The following is a 13,891-nucleotide window of genomic DNA, read 5'->3' on the forward strand; positions in this document are numbered from 1 at the left end:
TTAACATGTTACTAGGTGAATTGGTGAGTGCTGCACTGAATCATTTTACCAAAAGAGCCCAACAAAGCAACCCGTTCAAGTCCACACAAAGGAAAAAGAAAACATGTCCCTATTTCGGTCTCAATTCCAACATGGGGGGGGGGGTAATTATTCCCATTCTGAGATGATGTGGTGTAAGCGTTATGGAGCTCCATGGTCAATACATGGAATTTCACTTTCGCTCACCCCTTGCATTCAGGTCTATACCAGCAGAGTTAAAGGCAACCTGTCCTGAGAATAAGTATTTTGCCGAACCATATAATACAGATCTATGGAAAGAGGGCATGGGCCAGGGGTCATTGAGCTATTTCAGGCATCAACCTTCTATGTATTCAGCGATTTTGTTTTATTTAGGCTTTATATAGCTAAAAAAAAAAAAAAAAAGAGTATATTTTTATATGCATTTACATATGGCACTTTGTTTTCATTGATTGTCATTGTTTTTAAAGATTTGAGAGCTACAAATTATTCTGAATGATTTTTCTGTCTCTGATTTATTAAAGTTGCTGTAGTGTACATAGACCATGTGTTCGACAATTAGCCCAGATGATTTTATTCTCAATATGAAGAGCATCATTTTCTATAGCTCCTGGTTTACTTGGATTATCAAGAAATGCGCCGGCAAAATGTAAAGTATTAAGAAAATAAATGGATGTTACTGATCCAGTGTTGGATTGGATGTCTGCTATCATGAGAAATGATTACTTAGCGTTTAGGCCATGCAGGATTGAGTGCACCACAGACAAATGGATACTTATAATTTTTCTAATAAAATCTGAGCATCCTTTAGTGATTTATTGGGTTTCCTGTCCAAACTACTATACCACTGTCTTTAGACACAAAAGCATACTTCAATTTACAAAAGACTGACCCATTCTCTCTGAAAAAAAAAAAAAATCCAGAACATTTGTCACACAAGTTTTATTCAGCAGTTAAAGTTACAATCATCCATTATATAGAGCTTGAGTAGTACGGATATAATTTGTGAAGAATACCAGTACAGAAGGCACAGGAGTACAGAGTTAAGGTTTGAGTTGTGAAACGGCTGATCTTGATGACACCGCTCAGTCCTGACTGCGGTTGGACAGCTGTTTACTCCTGACCCAGAAGTTGTTGAATAGACGGCTGTGACTGCCACCTCATTCAGCCAGCCTGACGCTCGCTCTGTGTTTTCCTGTGTTTGAAAAGCATTGCAGGCAGCCGCTGGAGCAGAAGTAAAGGCCGTGTTTTGTTAGGCGTCTGAAATGCTGGGGACCGGAACCTCATAAGCTCCCCTCACTATACCCAGCGGATTGGGAAAAGTCAACCCGATTGTTTCAATACATTTTGTCATTAAAAAATAAGAGACCGAGTAAATAGGGCGGAGCGGCGAGTGGGCCGGGTGACTAAAGCAATGCATTGTTGAGGTGTCAGGACCGGTCAGCTTATTCAGTGGGGGGGGGGGGGGGGGTCGTTCTGCAAGCCAATACTTCTGGTCTGATTCACACGCACTGCCACTCACACTACCTGTTCTCTGTCTACAAACACATATACTACCACTTACACAACGGCTCACTGTCTACACATTGTTCCAATCACACTCGCCGTCTGTCCTCTGTCTAGCTGGCTGCTAAACATCCACACTAGTACACACACAGTAAACAAAGCTGCCACATAACATAGATTAGGTTATTGAAATGTGTAAGGAAGTTGACGACTGGTGTTGTTGCTTGGAACATGTAACAAATACGTATCTAAAATGTAACTAAGGTTTCTTGTTGTAAAGAAACATGCGGTACCTGAAGGACAGGAATGGTCCCATGTGTCATTGTTATTCTCACCAAAAGCCAAAACAGGGTGGTAAAATGCAGATATAGTGCAACGCTTGTAGCGAGACAATCAAAATGCATTCCATGAGCAACATCCTTAGAAATGGAGGGGGCACCCTGTATAGTTTGGTTAGCACCATTAAATTGGTTTGAAATCATTTGTGTGGAAATCGAAAAAAACATTCTCCAGTCAAAATGCCTGAGGTTTCCATAAAACCATGAATTCCAGAAGCTAGCTTGAAGTCAGATCGACATTCCAGTCCAGTTCCTTAATGTTTCGGTCATTCTCTCGCTTTTTGTTGATTTCCGCAAAATTGATTGGTTTTGGGATTAGAGCCCACCCCCTGCCGATGTTAAGAGTCTCCCTCAGAGGGGTGAAAGGGCAGGAAACAGAGTAGCCCTTTGTTGGATGATTAAACCCCAACACTAGATCACCGATACCAGCAGGAGTTCACTTGACCCATAGAAACCCTTAATTTCCCTTTACATAAGAAACACAATTAAAAAAATAAAAAAAACACCACTCTACACTCCAAATTAAACCTACTTTTAAATAAGGGCCCATCCTGTGTGTTTTCTGTACCATAACAAATCTCAGCAGAACATTGGGTCCAGGCCATCCCACAGTTTAACCAAAAGAAGAAAAAAAAAAAGAGCTAGAGCTAAAAAGTAGTGCACTACCAGAGCAAAACAATAGTGCACTAAAAAGTAATGCAGCACTATATGGTGCAGCACAATATAGTCCTTAGAGTTTAGGGCACCTTTAAGGGTCCTTTGAACAAGGTTTGAGCAGCACGTTACCATCTCTCTCCTCTACTCTAAAGCCCATGGCCCTCAAGGCGGAGTCATCGGCCACCCCGCGACGTTCTAGAGCTGCCACCAGCTCCTGATTCTCCAGGTTGTGTTCTAGAATATTCCGAGTGGCAAAGATGGCCCATTGACTGATGACTGGTGGAGAAACAACAGTTAAGGATAGCATTACAAATACATTCGTGGCACAAAGAGAGTTAAAGTTTTTACTATGGGAGAGGAACAAGAGCTAAGCAAACACGACCTTCAAAGGCGTTTTTCTACACAAAACTACCCACATTGGTTGGTCTCCTACACATTCACGCATACTCCCTTTCCACCACAAATCAAAGTAAAGTAACACTAACCCCTACTCTCAATTAGTTACCACCATCCCACTGTACAGGAAACTATCAGTACAGTGAGTGAGTACTGTGTCCATTTTGAATGACAAGGAAGCGACCCAGCCTCCCATCCTTCCTCTCCACATATGCCCAGTCAGCATCTGTGACCAGGCTATGTAGCTGTGGCTGAGACCTGGGCTCAAATAGCATTCTAAATCATTTCAAATGCTTTATCTGTGCTTGATTGAGCTTGCCTGGCTGAATGGACCAATAGAATAATCTCAAACCGGCAAAGCCCGCACAGCTACCCACTGGGCACAGACGTCATTTCAACATCTAGCTTCGGTTTACATTAGATTCAGATGTCAACTTAAGTGAATTTTACTTGAAATCAACAAAACATTTAATGTCATTTGGATTTATGTTAACTTTTCAAATCGAATCAGTTTTTCACATTGATTCAACGTTACCACGTATCATTTTTTTGTTGAATTGACTTGGAAACAACATTGCTTCAAACAGTTTTTGCCCAGTGGGCCTGGCTATGGCCCACCTGAGAAGAGCAGAGGGAGCTCAACAGTAACCGTCGATGACAACTTCCTTCCTGAGGGGGTCAGGGGGAGAGTGGGGCTCAGATGAATAGCTGGTGAAAAAGACAAGCTGGCACCGTGCCCTGACCGGCAGCTAGTCCCCGGGGGGTGTTCGGAGGCGGACACAAACTAAGCCGCTGTTCTGTCAGTACCAACATCCACCAACAGTATAAACATGATGGATACACGACGCATACTGTATAATAATTCACCAGTGACTTGTATGTAGACATACACTCCCCTACATTTATTTGGACAGTGAAGCTAAAACGTTTAATTTGGCCCTGTACTGCAGCATTTTGGATTTGAGATGAAAATGTTTTATGAGGCGAAAAAGTACAGATTGTAACCTTTTATTTGAGGGTATTTTCATACGTTTAGAAATGAATGCACTTTATGCATCTTGTCCCCCCGTTTGACCTTGTCGTAAGTATTTGGACAAATTCACATAGTACATCAAATGTAGTAATTGGTCCCATATTCCCGAGCACACAATGACTACATCAAGCTTGTGACTCTTCAAACTTGTTGGATGCATTTGCAGTTTGTATTGGTTGTGTTTTGGATTATGTTGTGCCCAAAATAAATGAATGATAAATAATGTATTCTGTCATTTTGGAGCCACTTCTATTGTGAATAAGAATATAATATGTTTCTGAACACTTCTACATGAATGTGAATGCTACCATGATTACAGATTATCATTAATTAATCGTGAAAAATGTGTGAGAAACTTACAGATGTACAAAGGTCATGCCCCCAAAACACGCTAACCTCCCACAATTACTAATAACAGGGGAAGTTAGCATTTTTGGGGGGGTATGAATCTTTGTTCCTTTGTAACTTTCTCTTACTCATCATTATTCACAATTTATTCTGAACTATCCATGATCAAGGCAGCATCCACATTAATGTAGAATGACATTCAGGTGGACTGAAGCTCAGTTCTGGGATTTTCTTCTACTCCAAAATGAAAAGAAAATTCAATGCTGACACCATCTAAAATATAATTTTAATCTCCAGAAATGAGCCTAATAACAGATTGGTAAAAAAGTATGTTTAAACTGTCTATATAAAGGTCCCAAAGTTGACAGTGCATGTCAGAATACACCATCCCATCCCTGGCACCATCCCTACACTGAAGTATGGTGGTGGCAGCATCATGCTGTGGGGATGTTTTTCAGCAGCAGGGACAAGGAGATTAGTCAGGATCGAGGGAAAGATGAACGGAGCAAAGTACAGAGAGATACTTGATAAAAACCTTCACCAGACCTCTCAGAACCTCAGACTAGGGCGAAGGTTCGCTTTCCAACAGGACAACAACCCTAAGCACACAGCCAAGACAACGCAAGATGTCTCTGAATGTCCCGAAGCGTGGCCCAGCCAAATCCCGGACTTAAACCTGATAGAACAGAGACCTAAAAATAGCTGTGCAGCAATACTCCCCATCCAACCTGACAGAGCTTGAGAGGATCTGCAGATAAGAATGGGAGAAACTCCCCAAATACAGGTGTGCCAAGCTTGTAGTATCATACACAAGAAGACTTGAGGCTGTAATCGCTGCCAAAGGTGCTTCAACAAAGTACTGAGTAAAGGGTCTGAATACTTAAATGTATAAAAAAATATATTTAATTAATTTTAGAATAAGGCTATAAAACCTAACAAAATGTGAAAAAAAGTCAAGGGGTCTGAATACTTTCTGAAGGCACTGTATATCATCAGATGTACTATTAGCAATAAGCATTATCACCTGTAGCGCAACTGATGCAGCATCATGGCTATAAAAACATAGAAGCATGGTTTGTCCATCTGCATTTCCCCCACTGGACACACCATCCTGATGATTAAATTATTATTAATAATTATTCATTTTTAGTCACGCAAAAAAATAAAAAATATGTGGTTTCTATTACAAAGTATGTCACTGCACTTTTAAGTAGCCATTGCCCCTTTAAGAGCTCTGTTGTGCCCAAAACTCCAGATGTAATCATTTTTCAATGATGCCACGCAATTTTAGGAGTAGAGAAATAAAAGTGGTAGCAATGAAAAGCCGGGATCCCCCTCTTTCTTAACAAAGGCCATTGCATTAAAGAATTGTTGTGAAATTGACTGCTTGTCAGAATACATGTTTCCCACCCTATGGCTCTCACAACTTGAATGCACCTCGAGATGAATATTTATCTGGCATAGAACACATAAGCCGATTAGGTAAATAGGAAAACTATTCTACTATGGGGTTGTCTGATTTTGTTTTACAAAATTACATGGCAAAAATAGTAGCACTAGAAAGTTACATCCTGAGTGATAAAGTACAGGATTTGAATTCCTTTGCCAGCAGGATCTACACTGATCTCAAAAACAACCTCTTCAGAATCAATATGACAGAAATCCCATCACAGCAATGGAGAACTTCAACCCCTGTGCATCCAACACGTTTGTAGAGCCATTAGTCATTGCATGCTAGGAATATGGGACCAAATACTAAACTTGACTAGATGCATTAAGTGCAATACCCTCAAATAAAAGAGAAGAGAAGATTCTGTACTGTCGCCTAATTACATGTTTTATGTCAAATCCTAAATGATGGAGAATAAAGACAAATGTTCACATTTTAGCGTCACTGTGTCCAAATAAATACGCAGGGAGTGTATACAGTAATATATCTATCAATCACCAACATTGACTTATGACTATAAACATGGTAGATAAACGTACGCGTCAGCCACCACAATTACTTTCAGGAAGACAAAAAGGATGATACCAAGATCATTAGGTTCACATCCATCCACAGTGGCTTATAACATGATAGTTACACGACTAGTAGAATTTATTCACCAAAGGGACATTCGATTCTAGACGAATCAAAAGGATACAGGGATTGTTGCTGTCAATACTGCAGTTGTCCATAATGAGAGGAAGACCATCCAGTTTCCGAACCTGGAAGAACACAAAACAATATAATCAAAACAAACATATTTACAATGCAAAAAAACTACTTTCTCATCCAAACACAGTAAAAAACACTAGTCTCACTAATTATTCTGCTTGGCTTGAGTCTATGGATAGGGCCAATTTAAAACAATGCTGAGATGGCGATTTTCCTTATGCAAGAAGAAGCTGTTTAAAGTGTTGTTTCTCCTTGGTTTATATAGGACAATCTCAATAACTAACCAACATCTACGTCCCGATCAGCCAACATTGAGGTCCCTATCCTTAGGAAATCCCTACTACCATGGAAAATAGCCATGTGTGGCTGTGGGCTGGTCTAAAGCTGTCACAACGTGTTGCACTGGTCTCTGTCACCCATCTAATTATATCGGTTAATTTACATACACGCGGTTACTCTACAAATTCATTGGTAGAGTCATGAATGGCCATAGCAAGAGAGAAAATGCTGAGTTACTGTAAGTGTGCACTTTTCGTTAACTAAAAATTTAAACTTAAGCCTATATGTAAAAAAAGACTCAAACAGTATCATATTAAATGATTATTAACCAGCTGGGAGCCGGCGAAGGTTTACTATGATTCTCAAGGGCCTTGTAAAGTGGGAGCAAGGTTTTTAAGCCAATGCAAGTGGACACATGCCAGTTTCCCCCCCCCACATTCCTCTTATTTTCTATTAAATGTGTTTATATCAGTCAGTGATAGCTGCCGATAGCTGGGATGGAACAGATAATGAGTAAGGAAATGTTTCTCTTTCCTCCATTAATTTAATAATAATACCACCATGAGGAAGCCAATATGGCTCAGTGCCACGATGGACTCAAAAAGCACATATTCTCTATCCGGTGTGACCCAGGAAGCACAGAGACAGCATGACGAGATCACGGTATGTGCTATTTAAAATGTATCTCAAATGACATCGTATTCCCGTTAGTGAACTACTTTCGACCAGAATTGATTAGAATAGGAAGTGTCATTTGACATTTTCTCCATTTTACATGTCTCCTTGCCTGACCTTTTACACATGCTTTTTGACCCTTGATCTGTCCTTTGCAAGGATTAAACCCCTCTTTTAGACACCGAGAAAGGACCCTAAGGGCTTATTTAAGGGTTCAAAAGGAGTTTGCAAATCCTACTCTGAAAGGACACGCTCACAGACAAAACCTGTGGAGGGTGAGTAAACTTCAAAGCCTAGGATGAAATGTAGTTTATCAATGGTGTTGCATCACAAGAAAGTCAGTCATTTAATCTTCGACCCCCGCACCCATGTTTTGTCGACGATCTGCACTATATCTGTGCCAGCTGTATGCCTGTGTGTCGGCATTGTCTGTCTGATGTCTGCTGCTGGTGGCAAAAACATATTTCCCTCATTGGGGATCAACACAGTAAATTCAATTGTTTGTTTTTTCATTCTTTCAAACATCCATCCATACCTTGTTCTGGTTGGCAGTGTTTCCGTGACAGAGGTTTCCTATGAGACGGATGAGATGTGCCTTGAAGCTGACAGAGGGAGAGGAGGAGCAGTCTCCTCCCTGAGCCAAGGAGAAGTTCTGAGCTGCAGTGAATACATTCTTACTGGTCTTCCCCAGAGCATGGACCTGCTGCAGGAGATCTGTAAGAGGAGAAAGAGAGATGAACAGGAGAACACACATTTTACACACAAAGGGATACAGTACCAGAATATCAATTCAATCAGTCACATTTACTTATAAAGCCCTTTTTTTACATCAGAAGTCAGACAAAGCGTCCAGGGCCCAGGAAAAGACAAAACAACAATCAGTGAACAGAAAAAAGCAACAGAGAACATAAAGGCAAAATTATCAATTGGACAGAGAAATCTGTTCTACAGAAGAGATGAGAGGTATTCCCCTGTCTCAGTTCCGCTGACGATAGATTCAATTATTAAGATGTGACTGCTGTTTCAACGTAACAGCGTCTCTCTCAACAGAAAGGCATGAACCTGCTGGTACTTTAAGTGTCATAGTTCTGTTCCATCACAGTACAACCATATTATGTCACTGGATTTGTAGTGATAGTGTAAACTCTAAACTGTGGGCCACCTTCTTTGTCATGGACATTTGAGACAGTGTGACATGCTGGTGGTTTTTACAACAAAAAAAAAGATAGCAACACTCAGCCATTTATCAGGGCTCTAATGTCAAAAGACTAAGCATCATAGGTAAAAGGTTTTGTAAACTTCCAGTTCAATAGACCTTGGTGTACTTATTTATTTACCAACGGTAGACTTGAGGAGGTCAGGATGGTTCTGCAGGAACATGAACTGTTTGTGATCAGAGGTCATCTCACAGAGAACATCTAACAGGCTGATCACAGTCAGGGCCTCCTACAAAATACAACACAAATCAATCAACCAATAAAAAAAAAAGGCAATCTAAAATGTCACAGAAACAGTCAGGTACCCAGGCTATGGAACAGGTCATTTATACAACCAATCGGATCATTGATACCTCATTGTCTGATTCGGAGGCGAGTGTGAGCACGGCCCCACAGCGCTCCTGGAAGCAGGATGCCAGGAAGGTAGCTACGGTGGGGGGGATCCCACAATCCTCAGAGTCCTCCTCTCCCAACTGAGCAGAGATCAGCTCCAGCAACGTCACCCTGCAGCTCCATCAATATTTATGTAATTAATTGGTTTTATGTACAGTCGTACCCAAAATGTTAGAGAATGACACACATGAATTTTCACAAAGTCCGCATCTTCGGTGTCTTTAGATATTTTTGTCAGATGTTAATACTGAATACTGAAGTATAATTACACGCATTTCATAAGTGTCAAAGGCTTTTCTTGACAATTACATGAAGTTGATGCAAAGAGTCAATATTTGCAGTGTTGACCCTCTTTTTCAAGACCTCTGCAATCCACCCTGGCATGCTGTCAATTAACTTCTGGGCCACATCCTGACTGATGGCAGCCCATTCTTACATAATCAATGCTTGGAGTTTGTCAGAATTTGTGGGTTTTTGTTTGTCCACCCGCTTCTTGAGGATTTACCACAAGTTCTCAATGGGATTAAGGTCTGGGGAGTTTCCTGGCCATGGACCCAAAATATCGATGTTTTGCTCCCAAAGCAACTTAGTTATCACTTTTGCCTTATAGCAAGGTGCTGCATCATGCTGGAAAAGGCATTGTTCTTAGGCAAAATTGTGAGTGAGCCCACTTCCTTGGCTGAGAAGCAACCCCATACATTAATGGTTTCAGGATGCTTTACTGTTAGCATGACACAGGACTGACGGTAGCGCTCATCTTGTCTTCTCCGGACAAGCTTTTTTCCAGATGCCCCAAACAATCGGAAAGGGGATTCATCAGAGAAAATGACTCCAGTCTTCAGCAATCCAATCTTTATACCTTTTGCAGAATATTAGTCTGTCCCTGATGTTTTTCCTGGAGAGAAGTGGCTTCTTTGCTGCCCTTCTTGACACCAGGCCATCCTCCAAAAGTCTTTGCCTCACTGTACGGGCAGATGCACTCACACCTGCCTCCTGACATTCCTGAGAAAGCTCTGTACTGGTGGTATCCCAATCCCGCAGCCGAATCAACTTTAGGAGACGGTCCTGGCGCTTCCTGGACTTTCTTGGGCGCCCTGAAGCCTTCTTCACAACAATTGAACCACTCTCCTTGAAGTTCTTGATGATCCAATAAATGGTTGATTTAGGTGCAATCTTACTGGCAGCAATATCCTTGCTTGTGAAGCACTTTTTGTGCAAAGCAATGATGACGGCATGTGTTTCCTTGCAGGTAACCGTGGTTCAGAAGAAGAACAATGATTCCAAGCACCACCCTCCTTTTGAAGCTTCCAGTCTGTTATTCGAACTCAAACAGCATGAGAGAGTGGTCTCCAGCCTTGTCCTCGTCAACACTCACACCTGTGTTAATGAGAGAATCACTGACATGTCAGCTGGTCCTTTTGTGACAGGGCTGAAATGCAGTGGAAATGTTTTTGGGGGATTCAGTTCATTTGCATGGCAAAGAGGGACTTTGCAATTAATTGCAATTCATCTGATCACTCTTCATAACATTCTGGAGTATATGCAAATTGCCATCATACAAATTGAGGCAGCAGACTTTGTGAAAATTAATATTTGTGTCATTCTCAAAACTTTTGGCCACGACTGTACAGTCTAGCTTTTCTAGAAGATCAATGTAAGGAGGAAACTCATGTCAATCACACATTTGGGACCATCAAAAGGAGAAAGAATTGCTCACTTTGGGTGTAGATATACTAGTTTCTAAGTATTTGTGAGAGTAGTTAGATTCTTTAATTGGATGAACTAGATGGAGTTACCTCTCCTGATGGCTCATCCCTGCATACATGTTCTTAACGAGCACTGAGGACTTGAGGAAGTGCTGGGTAGCAATCAAAACCCTGTCAAAAATAGGTACCATACATGTTTATATACTGTGTGTACATCTAACACACACAGCAAACCCCATCTCCCACACCCCTCAGAGGGTACCTACGTCCAGTCCAGTTCTGACTGAGTCCTACACAGCTCCATGACCTTCAGGGCCAGGTGGATGTTCCCTGGATGAGCCAGTCGCTCCACCTTGTGTTCATCTAGACAGGTGTGGAGCACCATGGAGGAGTAGCCCACTGCCCTTTCATCATCCACACACAGCAGGGCCCTGCGATCAAAGACAACACAGAGTTGACTTATCACTCACACCTAAAAGATCCCTGCAAACACAGACAACACAGACAGGTGTGGAGCACCATGAAGGAATAGGCCAACGCCCACTCATCATCCACACCCAGAAGGGCCCTGCAAACACAGCCAACATAGAAATCAAACTGGATGATCTTCAGAGATAGATGGGATGGGATGGGTTGAGGGTAGATGAAGGATAGGATTAAAAACAAACAAAAAGATAACTACTGCAAAATACTTTGTGTCTGTGAATTGTATATAGTATGTACAAGCTTGAAGCCTAAGTATTGTTGTCCATTAGTGTACTCCAATTAGGGGAGGGGTGGCTGGGTTAGGGGAAGATAATGAAGAAATACAATTGTTTGTAAAAACAAATAAGAACAGTCAACACATCAGTAACTTTGATCCAGTCTGGTACGATTCACTGACACTATGCTTTCATGCATAAAATCCCTTTGATTGCTGTTTGTAGGCCTAAAGGGTCAATAAAGATGAGGTCCTAACGTGAATTGTGAAAACCATGTAAGGCTCAAGCTTAATTCTTTCACATTAATTTCCCATACATGATTTGCATATAAGGTCGAAGCCTTGAGAGGTGAAACTGATGTAGGGCCCAAGTACTTACAAGAGAAGATCTGGAAAGATGAGCGTCCAAATGTCATCTTTGCAGAACTGGTTATCAACAGCAAGGTTTCCAATGAACTGTACCCCACATCGAAGTGCTAGATCAATGATAAAGTGCAGCGATCAACAGTCAGACATGTATAAGACCATTAAGAGAGATGTTACAATTTTTTTTTTAAATCCTATCAAATTTGAACAGTTACTATACAATATGCTACAATGTTTTAGAAGTAAGCAGAACTGCAAATATCAGATTACACTTATTCTCTTCAGCCATAGGAGGGACAATAAAACAATCACCTTCAAAGACGTAGTCAGTGTTCTCAGACTTCAGTTTCTGAAGCATGTCTAGGATTCTGATTGACAGGTCAATAGCACCAAGTGACCTGGATAACAAGGTAGGTTTGCTTATGTTTTAACCAAACCACACACACAACCGGACAGAGGGGGGAACACTTCATAACAGGGAAACTGTTAGATAGAACAACCCCCGGGATTTTGATGTGTAAATTCCTGTGAAAACAAAAACTACGGACGTGGATGTGCTTGGTAATGTTATTAACTCTTCCTTGACTGTGCGTGAGATTGGATTAGAGTGTCTGGTAAATTAACTAAATGTAGGCCCAATGTAAAACGTTTGTGTGCATGCTTTGTGTGTGTCAAGGAAACTGGATTCAATACGGACTGCAGCCCACCTCAATAGGGACTGGTTGCGTGCACACTGTACACAGCCATTCCTCTGGGCTCTGAAGCATGCTGCAGTCAACTGCAGGATCAGCTCTTCAACCTCTCCACCTGCAGCCTGGATCTCCTCTGATAGCTTTGACAGGATCTTCATTAGGCTCCTGAAGGCTTCATCCTCACTGCGGTCTCTGTGAGCGCGCGCACACACACAAACACGTTGACTTGGGTGTAGCTTTTAAAATTGTCAAGTGAAAACTGAACACAGAAGACTTGAGAATAATGGATAATACAGAAAACGAGCAAATATTCATTTATACAGACAAAATCAGGACATGGCTAACACGATGGCTAGTTGCTACTCCTGAGCTTGCCTCGGACTGTTTAGCTGAGGACTTTTGATAGCTAGTTAGTTAGCCACATTTAGCTACATAACTCTTCCATTTGCGCACCTGTAATCCTGAATTCGTAACGCATTTGTCAGTGATTGTAAAACAAGTAAATGTTTTTCACGGAACTTCTCAGCGAGAATTTCATTCAATAATGTTGGAAAATCCATCCTAATCCATGATTCCAAAGCGGGTTCCGCCATGTTTGTTTGTATCGCTCTCCAGTGTGGGTGGGACTTCCGTGTTATATTTTGTTGTTTGATACGATAAAACCAGGAAAGAGGCGGCGCTAGAAGTACATTTCATATCAATACTCATGTAAACCTTCTAATTGCGATGACATTAGCAGTTAAAATGATTGGATAGGTTTGAGTTTTTTTCACATTAGAAATAGACATAGGTAGCTATATATACACATTAAAGCAAAACACATGCTACAGATTATTGTGATCATGCCATAAATTGACCCCAGCTAGCTCATAATGTTCTGAGAAACCATGTTTCGCACAGCTTGGTGAGAGCGGGGTTGTCCTATACTAATAGCAATTATAATATATTTATTTTATATAACAAAGACACAAAATTCCCCTTTACAATAAAACATTGCATGCATCTATAATCACATTTGCACATGGGGATTTTTTGGGGGGGGGGCAGAGTCTGGCCTTTTACAAACGCATTTATTGCAATTCTATATCATTTACATGATAATACATTTGCATTATATTTTTTAATACCACACAAATTACCAAAATGAGTGGCTACTCTGACAGTGCCAAACTGAGCAATAAAACGACCTGGTCTTGAACATAAACAATGGCCCAGTTCAAGACACAGATTGTCCAAAATGTGAAAAAAATATATAGGCTATAGCAGGCTACTAAATAAACTTTCCAGTGGCACTGCCTCACCCAATGTTGAAGACAAAGTTTAGGCTCATCACCGTTGATAGCTACTATTATTTGACCATGCTGGTCATTTATGAACATTTAAACATCTTGGCCATGTTCTGTTAT

At 41.1% G+C, this 13,891-nt stretch overlaps 1 protein-coding gene across 1 annotated transcript; it reads right to left on the minus strand.

Annotated features, from left to right (window-relative positions):
- Positions 1-926: 926 nt before the first annotated feature.
- Positions 927-13,132, minus strand: atxn10 (ataxin 10). The gene is made up of 11 exons (XM_021563343.2): positions 12,939-13,132; positions 12,501-12,677; positions 12,106-12,191; positions 11,807-11,903; positions 10,994-11,158; positions 10,818-10,898; positions 8,982-9,132; positions 8,749-8,857; positions 7,947-8,125; positions 6,444-6,507; positions 927-2,795 (listed from the first exon to the last, which is right to left on the minus strand). Exons 1-11 carry the CDS (start codon positions 13,076-13,078, stop codon positions 2,611-2,613), a joined length of 1,434 nt encoding a protein of 477 aa, XP_021419018.1. The 5' UTR covers positions 13,079-13,132; the 3' UTR covers positions 927-2,610.
- Between the last annotated feature and the right edge of the window lie 759 nt (positions 13,133-13,891).

The sequence above is a fragment of the Oncorhynchus mykiss genome, chromosome 15, assembly GCF_013265735.2.
Source record: "Oncorhynchus mykiss isolate Arlee chromosome 15, USDA_OmykA_1.1, whole genome shotgun sequence".
NCBI lineage: Eukaryota > Metazoa > Chordata > Actinopteri > Salmoniformes > Salmonidae > Oncorhynchus > Oncorhynchus mykiss.

Coding starts and splice junctions, on each gene's coding strand:
- atxn10 (XM_021563343.2), bottom strand. CDS start 13,078: ATGGCGGAACCCGCTTTGGAATCATGGATTAGGATGGATTTTCCAACA. Junction 10,899..10,993: donor CAGTCAGAACTGGACTGGAC/GTAGGTACCCTC, acceptor TATTTTTGACAG/GGTTTTGATTGCTACCCAGC. Junction 6,508..7,946: donor ACACTGCCAACCAGAACAAG/GTATGGATGGAT, acceptor GTGTTCTTCCAG/GTTCGGAAACTGGATGGTCT.